Source organism: Schistocerca nitens, chromosome 4 (genome assembly GCF_023898315.1).
Source record: "Schistocerca nitens isolate TAMUIC-IGC-003100 chromosome 4, iqSchNite1.1, whole genome shotgun sequence".
Taxonomy (NCBI): domain Eukaryota; kingdom Metazoa; phylum Arthropoda; class Insecta; order Orthoptera; family Acrididae; genus Schistocerca; species Schistocerca nitens.
The window spans coordinates 633,417,596-633,431,079 of NC_064617.1; the positions used below are offsets into that span (position 1 = coordinate 633,417,596).

At 40.9% G+C, this 13,484-nt stretch overlaps 1 protein-coding gene across 1 annotated transcript in view; it reads right to left on the bottom strand.

Moving 5' to 3' along the window:
- LOC126252478 (putative fatty acyl-CoA reductase CG5065) overlaps window positions 1–13,484 on the bottom strand; it is a 328,075-nt gene that overhangs the window by 24,656 nt on the left and 289,935 nt on the right. The window contains exon 9 of the mRNA XM_049953373.1: window positions 11,284–11,541. Coding sequence (XP_049809330.1) covers window positions 11,284–11,541 — 258 coding nt within the window. The remainder of the gene's footprint in view (window positions 1–11,283; window positions 11,542–13,484) is intronic.

Sequence of the window (13,484 nt, forward strand, 5' to 3'; positions counted from 1 at the left end):
TTTTCTGTTGTGGGGAAGTTTACAGGACTGAGAAAATTCAACAGTGATACAGACAAGCTTGGGTATATGCTACAACTCAGTACAGGATTATAATCATGGGCAAAGATAACCAATCAGCATGGAACCTGCCATGGCCAGAGCCAAGCTGTCAGCCTGTGGTCACACATCTCTCCATTGCACTGGATGTAATTCCCTTATGCATAGACACCAAGTGGGTTGATGAATGTGATGTCTTACCAACCGTATGTGGAAAGTGGGTTAGTATCTTGGTCAGAGATGAATTGCTGTTTAATCTGAAGACTGGTTCTCATCATGTTTCACCTAGCACATGCCTGGGACATGCTAAAATCTTGTGAATATATGAAAAGTGTGGTGTGCCAAAAATATTTTAATTAGCTTGTCACGATTTCTCAGTTCACCTTCTCTTATTATTATAATGTACCTCAGGTTAATTTTCTTTACATGATGTGTTTATTGTGTTGTATGATTATGTTGCACTAATGTTTGTATGCATACCACTGTTGTAGATGTATAGTGAAAAATCAGGACGGCCATCGTGAGGTGATGTTGCCTTCTCCTTTCCAAGTACCCAGTGGGACCCCAAAGAGAACCAAATGAGAAGCAACTGGCCGTCATACCAGTGACTAACATCTTCAACCAAAAAGACACTTATTATTAAAAAACATTGTTCTTTTGCCTGCTTAATGGTCTAGTAATGGGTTTTACTTTGCATTAATAGAGTACTGTTCTTGAATTTCCACTACTGTATCTGGATTATTGGCCAAGGGTAGCATCCTATATTTATCTGATGGAAGAAAACTGATGCTACACTGCAAGTCTGAACTAGATGAGGACAGGTGGAGAGTCAAAAATTCAATCTGAATATTAGATCAATTATACATGCAGTAAATGTAACTTAGAATGAATGTGAAATCATGGTTAATTTCTGTATTGGCCCTATGTGAAAAATTTGTAATGTTTATCTCTGCATTATATTTTGACTTGTCTTATATCTACACAAGATGTCACAGGACCAAATTATGTCCATGAGGTGGTTATTAATGGTTGATGATCTTGGTCCTGGTGATTAAAGATGCGTCAATAGTTTTGGGAGTCCAGGTATAGATAACACTGAGCTTGGATTAAATTTATTCAGTATCTGACATTTTAATGTGGAACACAAGTGATAATGAATGGAATACACAATATTGAACTTGCCATTAAATTTTATGGTATCAGAGAGAACAGGCCAATTTAATTTGATTTGATGAATGCAGTGATACAAGAACAACAGTGGTCTTAGTCCACTATTGTCCACACCAAAACTGAATTTATTGTCTGGTTTTTCTCTCTGTGATTCTATCAAAGCCATGTGGTACCCTTAACAAGTAGTAGGAGACCTTTTAGTAATTCCTCATTAGACATGATTTCTTCAGGCTCTAATGACCCAAGTATTCTGTGTCTTTTGCCCTTCAGGGTTTACCTTTGGAATATTAGATGTGGTGCAGTTTCATCCTCCTCACCATGTAATCAACAGTCAGGGCTTTCTTCCTCTATACCCATCATGTGTAAGAGTCTCGTTAAGTTCTCATGGCCAGTCATGAGTCCTACCATGAGTTCAATCTGTTTCCTGTTCCAGTCAAGGATTACAGAACTTCTCTTGAAACATGGCTTCAGTGTCATTAGCTTGGTATGTTTTAGGTTCAGGATCATAGTTCAATAGTCTATGCACTGCCTGCTGATTCAGTTATAGTTTTGATTGTACCAGTACCTTAGTGATGTTTTGGACAGGTTCCGATCCAATACATGGAGTCATCACACCTGTCATGGCTAGCCTATCAGCTTGTTCACTGTCACTAATACCTGAGTGACTTGGGACGGCCAGCAGCTGTAACCTGCTGCTTTACCCTAGACTCCCAAGGGCTTAATGGCATTTTGTATTGATCTTTGATCTTATTGCAGTGACTGGCAGAGATTTCTGAGCTGCTTGGCTGTCTGAATAAATATAATCACTAAAATCCTTGTAGCACATATGCAAATTCTCCTTCATGCACACTCTGATAGCGGATATTTCCACCTGAAATACTATGGCTGGCTTCCTTAGAGAGAATGCTCTCTCTAGTCTAGGCTTTACCTTGTGTACTCTGGCCCCAGCACTGTCATCTGTTTTCGATGTGTCAATAAACCAGACTGTCTCTCTTGAATGGTGTCGTCGTTCATTCTTCCTCTGCTCCTTTCTTCCAAGTGTTTCTCTATGTAGTTTGTTGAAGCAGCTTGAAGTTATTGTATGGTCAGCAGGCATTTCCTCAACCATTCCTATATTTAATACAGTCAATATTTTCATGTGAGATTCTGGATATCCTAAATGAATGCAGTTACGTCCAGTTTTTAGCCTGTATACCCATGCTGCTGCCTCTATTGTAACCCAAAGGCATAATGGGTGCTTGTTCAGTATAGACTCTATTTCGACAGTAGATGTGCTGCTAATTCTGCCTGTTATGCCTAAACTGGCCAATCTCTGTACCTTGCCAAAATCCTTACCTGATACCTTCTGTTCTACTTTATTCTGCCACACTGTTGCCCCTAAAATGCCATAGTTCCTATTACAATGATGTATATCCAGTACATATCCTTGGGTTTAGACCCAGCTTTTACCACAGGCCCTTCTAATGCTCCTAAGAGTACTTTTTGCTTTGGAACATATATTTTTTCCTTGAGAGGTTCGTGATAAGTTTCACATCCTGGGTTACCCATCGATACTTCACTACCCTGTCTACTGGCAGAGTTTCATCAAGGAGTTTGAGATTCCAGCATATGTGCTGGATTTATTTCCTCGTAAATGGTACTATAACAGTTTTCTTGAGAATAACCCTTAGATCCTGTTTCCAGGATCAGTTTTGCATTGGGGAGCCCTCCTTGGTGGTGTCAATGATCATTTTCTCATTTATTGTGGCAGTTTCTATCTTTCTTCTACTTAGGCTGGTCTTAATCCACCTGGTCTCAATGCAATGCTCGTCTGCAGTTCCGGTTCTAGGCGCTGCAGTCTGGAACCACGCGACCGCTACGGTCGCAGGTTCGAATCCTGCCTCGGGCATGGATGTGTGTGTTGTCCTTAGGTTAGTTAGGTTTAAGTAGTTCTAAGTTCTAGGGGACTGATGACCTCAGAAGTTAAGTCCCATAGTGCTCAGAGCCATTTGAACCATTTGCATCTTCTGCAGTTCTAGCCATGGATATGAAGGTCATAATGCTAAAAGGCCCCTCAGTACCCAGAAAGATGCACAGAGCTATTTCCTGAAAGTGTAGAGCTTTTTCTACCTTCCCAAAAGCTGGTTAAGTTTCCACTGCTCACTGGTCTTTTTTGAAATCAGCACATTCTCTGGTGGATTCCCAGTTTTCCCTTTGATTACCTGTAAATCAGTGACTCTATGGGATTGCCTCCTGGTCTGTGTTATATGCCAGAATATATTGAGGGAAGAGAGTCTCCAGGAGCATATCCAGTGTCTCAATCACAGTGCTTGTACATCCACCCTCCTCCTTCCTGAGAGTACCTCCTGGATTAGCTGGCATTCTAGTGAGGATTTTATGATGTCTAGTGCAAGTATCTGTACCTTCCACTTCCTCACAGAATACCTTCCAGGTTTGATCAGAAAATTGTATTTGAGAAGGTCCTCTTGATATTATGCCCATTGTCCTTTCCTTCTTGCAGGGTTGAACAGTCTTCTTAACTGCTGCCTTTGTATTTCCAAATTTCTGTTCCACCAAGGTATATTTGTGTTTGTGCATTTCTTGATGATTGGGCAGTTTTGTAAATATGAGGTCATAATGACACATGCCATTGCATCTGCTAGTTCCTTAAAATCTGCTGCGTTCCTTATCAAAATTCTGACTTCAGATAAGCATGAGTTTAGGTCTTTTCTATATGAGTCCCAGTCTCTTTTCCTTGGATTTCTATAGGTGATAGCCTTTTTAACATCCATTTGCAACTCAAACTTAATATACATGTGGTCAGATATCATCACATGTCATTGTTTGACATAACCACCCTTTTGAGTGGGCCCCAATCGTTAGGTCAGTTACTTCTTTCCTTCTTCTATGCATGTGGGCCTAGAAGAAAGAAGTGAGCCACCAGTTGCTCATTCTGCTGTGAGCAGCTGTCTACCAGTAATCTCACTTCCTAGGAAAGAGGAGTAATGTCCTAATAAGGAAGGTAAGCGGAGGCAATTACAATTTCCCTTGTGCTTTCTTCCTCACATTTTTTCACCCTGATGGTCACTAAGTCCCTGGAACAGAAGTCTGCCATCAACATGAATGAAATTCCATTCCTAACATAAATATACACTATGTGGTCAAAAGTATCCAGACACCCCCAAAAACATACATTTTTCATATTAGGTGCATTGTCCTGCCGCCTACTGCCAGGTACTCCACATCAGCAACCTCAGTAATTATTACATATTGTGAGAGGGCAGAACAGGGTGCTCTGCAGAACTCACAGACTTCGAATGTGGTCAGGTGATGGAGCGTCACTTGTGTCATTCACCTGTACGTGAGATTTCCACACTCCTAAACATCCCTAGGCCCACTGTTTATGATGTGATAGTGAATGGAAGCGTGAATAGACACTAGAATGAAATTTTCACTCTACAGCGGAGTGAGCGCTGATATGAAACTTCCTGGCAGATTAAAACTGTGTGCCGGACCAAGACTTAAACTCAGGACCTTTGCCTTTCGCAGGCAAGCGCTCTACCAACTGAGCTACCCAAGCACGACTCACACCCCGTCCTCACAGCTTTAATTTCGCCAGTACCTCATCTCCTACCACACAGTTTTAATCTACCAGGAAGTTTCATATCAATGCACACTCCGCTGTAGAGTGAAAATTTCATTCTAGAAACATCCCCCAGGCTGTGGCTAAGCCATGTCTCTGCAATATCCTTTCTTCCAGGAGTGATAGTTCTGCAAGGTTCGCAGGAGAGCTGTGAAGTTTGGAAGGTAGGAGACGAGGTACTGGTGGAATTAAAGCTGTGAGGACGGGCCGTGAGTCATGCTTGGGTAGCTCAGTTGGTAGAGCGCTTGCCCACGAAAGGCAAAGGTCCTAAGTTCGAGTCTCGGTCTGGCACACAGTTTTAATCTGCCAGGAAGTTTCATATCAGCGCACACTCCACTGTAGAGTGAAAATTTCAGTCTAGAAACATCCCCCATGCTGTGGCTAAGCCATGTCTCCGCAATATCCTTTCTTCCAGGAGTGCTAGTTCTGCAAGGTTCGCAGGAGAGCTTCTGTGAAGTTTGGAAGGTAGGAGACGAGGTACTGGCGGAATTAAAGCTGTGAGGCCGGGGCGTGAGTCATGCTTGGGTAGCTCAGTTGGTAGAGCACTTGCCCGCAAAAGGCAAAGTTCCCGAGATCAAGTCTTGATCTGGCACACAGTTTTAATCTGCCAGGAAGTATCGTGAAGGGTCACATACAGCACAAAAACATACAGGCCGACCTCGTCTGTTGACTGACAGAGACTGGCAACAGTTGAAGATGGTTGTAATGTGTAATAGGCAGAAATCTATCCAGACCATCACACAGGAATTCCAAACTGCATCAGGATCCATTGCAAGTGCTATGACAGTTAGGCATGAGGTGAGAAAACTTGGACTTCATGGTCGAGCGGCTGCTCATAAGCCACACATCACACCAGTAAATGCCAAATGACGCTTTGCTTGGTGTAAGGAGCGTAAACATTGAACAATTGAACAGTGGGAAAACGTTGTGTGGAGTGATAAATCATGGTACCCCTTTGTGGCGATCTGATGGCAGGGAGTGGATATGGCAAATGCCTGGTGAACATCATCTGCCAACGTGTGTAGTGCCAACAGTAAAATTTGGAAGCAGTGGTATTATGGTGTGGTCATGTTTTTCATTGAGGGGGCATGCACCCCTTGTTTTGCATGGCACTACCACAGCACAGGCCTACATTGATGTTTTAAGCACCTTCTTGCTTCCCACTGTTGAAAAGCAATTTGGGGATGGCGACTGCATCTTTCAACACGATCAAGCACCTGTTCATAATGCATGGCGTAAGGCAGAGTGGTTATATGACAATAACATCCCTGTAATGGACTGGCCTGCACCATCCTGACCTGAATCCTATAGAAGACCTTTGGGATGTTTTGGAACACTGACTTCATGGCCGGCCTCATCGAGTGACATCGATACCTCTCCTCAGTGCAGCACTCCGTGAAGAATGGGCTGCCATTCCCCAAGAAACCTTCCAGCACCTGGTTGAATGTGTTAATGTGAGAGTGGAAGCTGTCATCAAGGCTAAGGGTGGGCCAACACCATACTGAATTCCAGCATTACTGATGGAGGGTGCCACGAACTTGTAAGTCTTTTCAGCCAGGTGCCCAGATGCTTTTGATCATATGGTGTATGTTCTGAAGTTCTTTAGATTTTTGACTTAAATCAATTTACCTCCATTTTCTCCAAGGCATGAAATGCCCCTTTATATAGAAAGGATTCCTGTCTTCCCAGAAAACTTCCATTGTGTTGCAGGTTTATCTGCAACACTTGCAGCCTCCGGCTTGCCACTGTGGTTGCTTCCAATGTATTTGATTATCCTAACAGCAACTTGCAAGAACTCTAAGTACAATTTCAGGTCATGTTCTCCCATTACCATCAGGGATTTTTCACTGACTTTCACCACAAGGATTTGGCCATCTGGTGCAACCTTTTGGTTGACTACCCTCCAACCCTCTGTTGAGACCTTCGGTTCTGCATCCTTACTTCCTTGATCAGAGAATTTAGAGTTTTGGTAGGCAAACTGGTGACTTTGTAGTCTTGAAGAGCTCAGCCTCTTGCTTGATCAGTAGCTTTGCTACCTCACATGGATACATCAAGGGCACCATATCTGTAAGCCAATCCTCTTTACCCATCTCCTCACAGACAGATGTGAGCAACATGTCCAGACAGACATTCCAGAATGTCTGCTCTCCCCTACCCCAAATCTTTTCAGAGAGAAGCATCTGAACAACATCCATCCACTCCAAAGTGCAGTGTATGTCCCTGTTGGATATCTGCCATCCTGAATATTGAGACTGTAGTACTATAGGGCTATTTTACTGTCTCCTGCCCCTTGGCCTTTTCTGGATCTGTTTATCCTGAGAAGCTGGTGTACTAGCCCCTTCCCTTGTTCCATGCCTTACATGCCTTAAAGGTAGAAAGGGTCAGGTTACCCTCTCCACTCTGGACATTTTTTTTTTTTTTTTGACAAGAATTTGATATTGACCTGGTCCAACATCTCATAAGAGTTTCTACTTCTTGAACTGGTCTATCACCCAGTCCAGTTGTGGAAACAGCTTCTGTCAGTTCCAGCCCCTATGCTTGCATGTTTGAGATCTCATCAAATCCCTCAGTTTTTGTTTTATTTTTTGTCTTCACCATTTTGGTCCGTGAGAATTGGGGATCTATCTGGTTGAGACTGCAGCACCCCACATGGTACACGGCATTTCTTAGAGAGGTTACCCGGTATCTGTGAGGCTCCATTAATGATACATTTTCTCAAGTGCTATGCACCCATCAGTATGGATCACATTACACCCTGGATTGGATATCTGGGGAATTAGCTAATGACTATGTGACTGGATATGGGAGTGATGGAGAGTTGTGGGACACACTCTGCCTGGTTCATCCACTGAAGCCTGTCTGGCATGAGAGACCTTGCCAGTAGTGGCACTACATCCGGCATAGATCGCAGCTTCATGTGCACGTGCAAGCCTCTCTGCCCACACGGTAAGTACTCAGACAAGGCGGTGTCCCAGGGAGAAGGCACAGGCTGATACATTATTCTAATTGTTTAGGAGGGGAGATCTGCTTGGAGCAGTCTTAGGTAACTGAGTGACTTCCATTTTATGATTTGTGGGTGACCAAGAGGAAACAAGAATTGAATGATAAGTTACAGCAATCATTCAAAACTGCTAAACAGAAGAGAGAGACTTAAGGATTAATGACACCTAATGATTAACAGTGTAAAGTCTTAGAGAATATTGATAAATAATGTTAAATACTTAATTTTGAAAAGAGTGAATATTAATTTATTTGTGTCATTTCAGTACATTGTATTGCCAGAAATTTTTTGAATATTAAAAGACAGTCCTAGTGTGATAAAAACATCAAAAATGAACAATTGTAAACCTGAAAATTTTACTACGGAAAATACTGACTTCCTATCACAATGTAATTATGGGAATAGACTCTAGTTATGTCAATAGTGATTGTATAGCTCTTCAGAGATATTCTGATGAGTCTTGTGCCATTGCATATTATTAGCTTTACATGGGCATAAGTGTGGAAAACAATGTCAATTGTGGGGGAAAAAAACAAAAGAAATTACACCTTATTACAGGGTTATTTTTGTATACAAACTGAAAAAGGTTATGTAAATAATTTAAATTTTGTCGTGAATTCAAATGAGACAGACATAAAAAAAATTGAGCTCTTCAAGATTAGATATAAGTTCCTATATGGAATCAAAGATTTTCCATCTGTTTGTTCTAGACAACAAATCTTTTCAAGATCATGAAAAGTGTGTGTGTGTGTGTGTGTGTGTGTGTGTGTGTGTGTGTGTATTACAGGAGATTTTAACAATTCTATCAGTGTACATCCTATGAATCTCTGATTTGCACTGTTACAAAAGGTATTAATATGGTGGCATCACTGTTCTTGTCTGGGTTAGGATATGTACTCCGATACAAGTGTTTCCTACTGACAGCTGCAGTCTGTAGGGATGACATTGTGTAACAATGTATGTGACTCTTTCATGGTATTTATCAACCTGACCTCCATCTGAGGGATTTTAATTTCCAACCAGATAGAACTAGCGAGCTACATGAGGAAATAATGTGTTTAGACTGGTCAGCTCACTCTCCAAAGTTAAATCTGACTGTACATATATGGGACATTCAAGGCCAGAGGATTACAGACCAAGAATCATCAACATGGATCATTGCTGACCTCTGGAGGACACTTGTTCAGCAACTGGCTGCTTTACTGCAAGCCAGGCTACACTATCTGATCCAGTGTTTGCAGAACCAGGTGCATCACATACCATACTAATGTTCTGTATACCACTGGGTGGTAGGGGGGAGAAGGTCACTACACACAATAACTGCCTCGACAGTTAATGCCCAGTTTTCCAAAACATCTGTAGACAGCATTGTCAAGACATCTCTTACCACACATGTTGTGTTGCTCCTCTGAGTGCAACATCCCTTAACTTATAGACATGAGTAATTCCATAAATGAACCTTCTTGGTACATAAAAAGGGTGTTATGCAACAGGGCTTGCCTTATTAGACACTACCCACTGTGTTACGCAAGTTGTACTTGGGACTGGCATATTTTTCACTGTATATGTGCCCCTAATACACATCATACAGACAAGAGATAAATTACTTCTTTATTTACTGATACCAGTGCTTTCCAGTGGGTTTCAGTTTTTTCTGACACGCATTCTTGTTTTTATTGGCAAACTTCTGCCCACCACTGTCAGAGAGACCTTTCAGAACTTACAACTAATAGTGATAATATATTTTTTGCTTTGGTGTATAAAAAAATAAGGCTCTCCTTGCACCCATTGCTGTTCCTTCCAATGAGACCAGAAATGTAACTAATAGTGTATATGACTTGTTTAACCATTGCAGCATTTAATCTTTGGGGGAGGCTTTCCACTGACTCCCACCAAATTCATTTTCTTCTTTTGTGAAACACTACGAATTAAGTGTATTTCTGGATGAATTCATATGGTATGTGGTTTGATACTAAAGCTCTAACAGAGTCCCCTTGCAGTAGCTCACAAGGATGTCATAGTATATTTGCACAGTACATTTTTAGAACTGCAGTCTGTTTCATATAATTTCTTAGACCTACAACACTGATGGCTGGGTTTAGTGTTTCCACAACACTTACAATAACAGTAATAGTGGAGCTCAGCAAAAGTAGATCCTGCAAAATTTCTCTGATAGAATGCCCAAACTTGTGAACTCCCACAATAAAGCCTTTTTTTAACTCATTCAGTTTCTTCCATCCATTGATTCATTCTGAAAAAGTCACATTACTGACATCGGTATATTGTATTTGCACTTATATACTCTCAAATACATAGCATGCTGTCACACAAGAATGTTTGTTGGGGACATCGGGACATATTATGTATATACTCATAGAAAAATTCTCACTATGAGTAAGTTATATGTTTATCAAAATAAGAGTATTTCTGAACCCTCTTTCAGTGTTTAAAGGCTCAGTTTATCTTTATAGACTTGATAACCATACCACTACTCAGGAGTACTTTTATCCTTCCAGCAGATGGCAAACCCTCTTCAGCTTACGTAAAGCTCAAGCTTAGTGTTACAGCTTTCAATTTGACCAAATGCAGTATAGTGACTGTATTCACAGAATAAAACCAAGACTGCCTTCACAGAATAAAACCAAACTCCCAACCTTGTCCACAAATCTCTCTCTCTCTCTCTCTCTCTCTCTCCAGTCCCTTTGTTTCAAGGATCATAACCCTTTGGGAGTCCCAAAGGCAATATCTGACTCACACATCTGCCAACCATCTCCTATTTCGGCCCTGTCACTAGTGTATCCCATCAATGGCAGAGTCACCAGTGAAAACAGCAACCTCTTTGCTGTAACTGCATCACCACATTATATTGTGTTTAACAATGATCATACCATCCACATACATGAACTATGCCCAAAGATTAACTATGCTACAGAATTGGAACTATGTGCAACTGATCTATTTGTTCTCAATGGCTTTCCCCTACTGTTCCATACACCTGTTTTTCTGAACTGTACAGGAGGGAATTCTTCCCACAACATTTCCTTTGTTATTGCAACCCCCTGACGACAACATCTAGTAGTCTTTATATTCCTTCTATACCCCCTCCTCTCAATCTACAGCTCAATCATTTGAACATTTTCATTCCCTTTCTGCTCATTCTCTTACTATGTAACCCCCCTCCCCCATATTTTCATTTTTTCTGTAAACGGTCCAACTAGCATATTCCCAATTTGCCGTTGCACAGGCGAAATACTACCTCACTCCAACCCAGCACAGCCTTTCTTGACCCTCTTCCATCATGCCCCCTTTTCTCTGCCCATTCCATTTTTGTACCATAGTCAAGGTTGCTACTTGACCCATTTGATATAACAAATTTGTTAGTAAGAACTGTGATACAAAAGGCACTGATGTATTAGTTTATCGCAACAGAATCTTGAAACAGCAATGAACTTACATTTTTAGGTGCCGCCTGGCTCTTGGAAGTGAAGATAATGGCTCTTTCATGCAGAATTGTCTTGCACCAAGAACACATGCCAGCAGATAACTACCAACATCATACTCAACATTTGCCATATAAAATGTTTCACAATCCTCTTTTGTCATGCGACTACTTAGCATAAGAATCTCCTTATCGTCAAAATTCCATTGCCTCAATGTAAAGTACTGCAGCACCTTCAATCCATTGCTTATTCTGTTCTGGAGCCTCACCATGCTGGAACAAATCAGACATAAATAAAATAAAGAAATTTTACATAGACTGAATAAAGACTAATCATTTTGTGTCCTGTTACAGCATAATTGGAAAGGAAAAAACACCACTTGCATGAGAAACAACTAACACACATCTACTCATTTGTATCTTCAGTGTCAACATAATGAAAAAGGAAAGTGATATACTATACAAGACTATTGAATAACTGGAATTTATTCATGTTTCCACAGTGATACAGGAGGTGAGGGAGAGCCACTCCCACCACTTCCATTCTATCAATAACAATAATTAAAAGGGAATGTAGTGGGAGTAATGGCTTTTTTTTTGGGGGGGGGGGGGGATTTGGTATGGTAACAAATTTGAAGAGACCACTTTTCATAGTTTTACAGAACTGAATAGGTAATTATCATGAAAAAAGAGTACGGTATTCTTGAGATTGAGCGTTCTTAGGATTGATATAATTTTTTTCTTTATTCATAAAAATATTTAACTCACTTAGGAATACACAACAACACTAAAATTTAAATTGCATTAATTCTTTAATTTCCAGCTCAAACTACTTAAACCTATGCAATTTCTGAAATGTCAATATGTGCTCAAACTTTTCCTGTTTCAAATGAAAAAGCAGCAGAAGTAGAAGTGGTGATCAGGTTAATTTTGGTAACTGAAGTGAGAAACAATGACACATATTTTATTCTCTTTGTGCCCAGCAGTGCATCCTGTTTACATCTACATCTACATCCATACTCTGCTAGCCACCTTGTGGTGTGTGGCAGAGGGTACTTCTGGTGCCAGTATGTGTTCTCCTTTCCCTTTTCCATTCATGAATGGAAGAATAAGTAAACCTCTGTATTAGGTCTGATTTCTTAGATTTTATCACAGGGGTAATTTTACAAGCCTTATATGGGAGGAATAATATGTAGCCTCATTCTCTGTGGGATGTACACTCTCAGAATTTCAACAGTAAACCTCTCCATGATGCACAGTGCCTTGGTAAAGGTCTCAGACTGATGAGCAAAACTTAGTAATAGGTCGAAGAATTATTTTGTAAGCCTCTTATTTCATGGATGAATTACATTTCATTAAGATTTTTCCTATGAATCTCAGCCAGACATCTGCGTCTCCTATTATTTGTTTTCTACGTTGCTCAACATGATTACTGCTAGGAAGTTTACAGTAGTTACGGCTTCCAGTTAGTTGCACCAATAGTGCAGTCAAACACAAGAGGCTTCACACAAATGAAATAACTGAATTTTATCCTTTATTTTGTAAGCTATCATACCCATTGAAACAGTCGTTTGTGTGGTCTTCAGTCCAAAGACAGGTTTAATGCAGCTTTCCTTACTAGTCTATCCTGTGCAAGCTTCCTCAGCTCTGCAATCCTCAAACCTGCAGCAACCTTCATTGATTTGAACCTACTGACTGTAGTCAAGCTATCATCTGCCTCCACAATATTAAGTCCCCTCCCCAACCATCCCCACATTTTCCTCCAGTACCAGATTCACAATCTTTGATGCTTCAAACCTTCAGGATGTATTCTATTAACCAATCCTCTCTTTTAGTCAATTAGTACCATTTTTTTTCCTTCTCAATTTCAGTACCTCTTCATTAGTTATGTAATATAGTCATCCAATCTTCAGCATTCTTCTATAGTACCATATCTACACCTGCACCTATACTCCACAAGCTACCTGATGGTATGCTTAACTTCACCCAGATTATTTCACATTTTGATGTAATAATCTCACTAAACTCTCCTCCCAAACAGGCTATGAAGGCTCAATGGCACTGACCAGCCGCCATGTCGTCCTCAACTCATAGGCATCACTGGATGCAGATATGGAGGGGCTTGTGGTCAGCACACCGCTCTCCCGGCCGTACGTCTGTTTCCAAGATCAGAGCCACTACTTCTCAATCAAGTAGCTCCTCAGTTTGCCTCACAA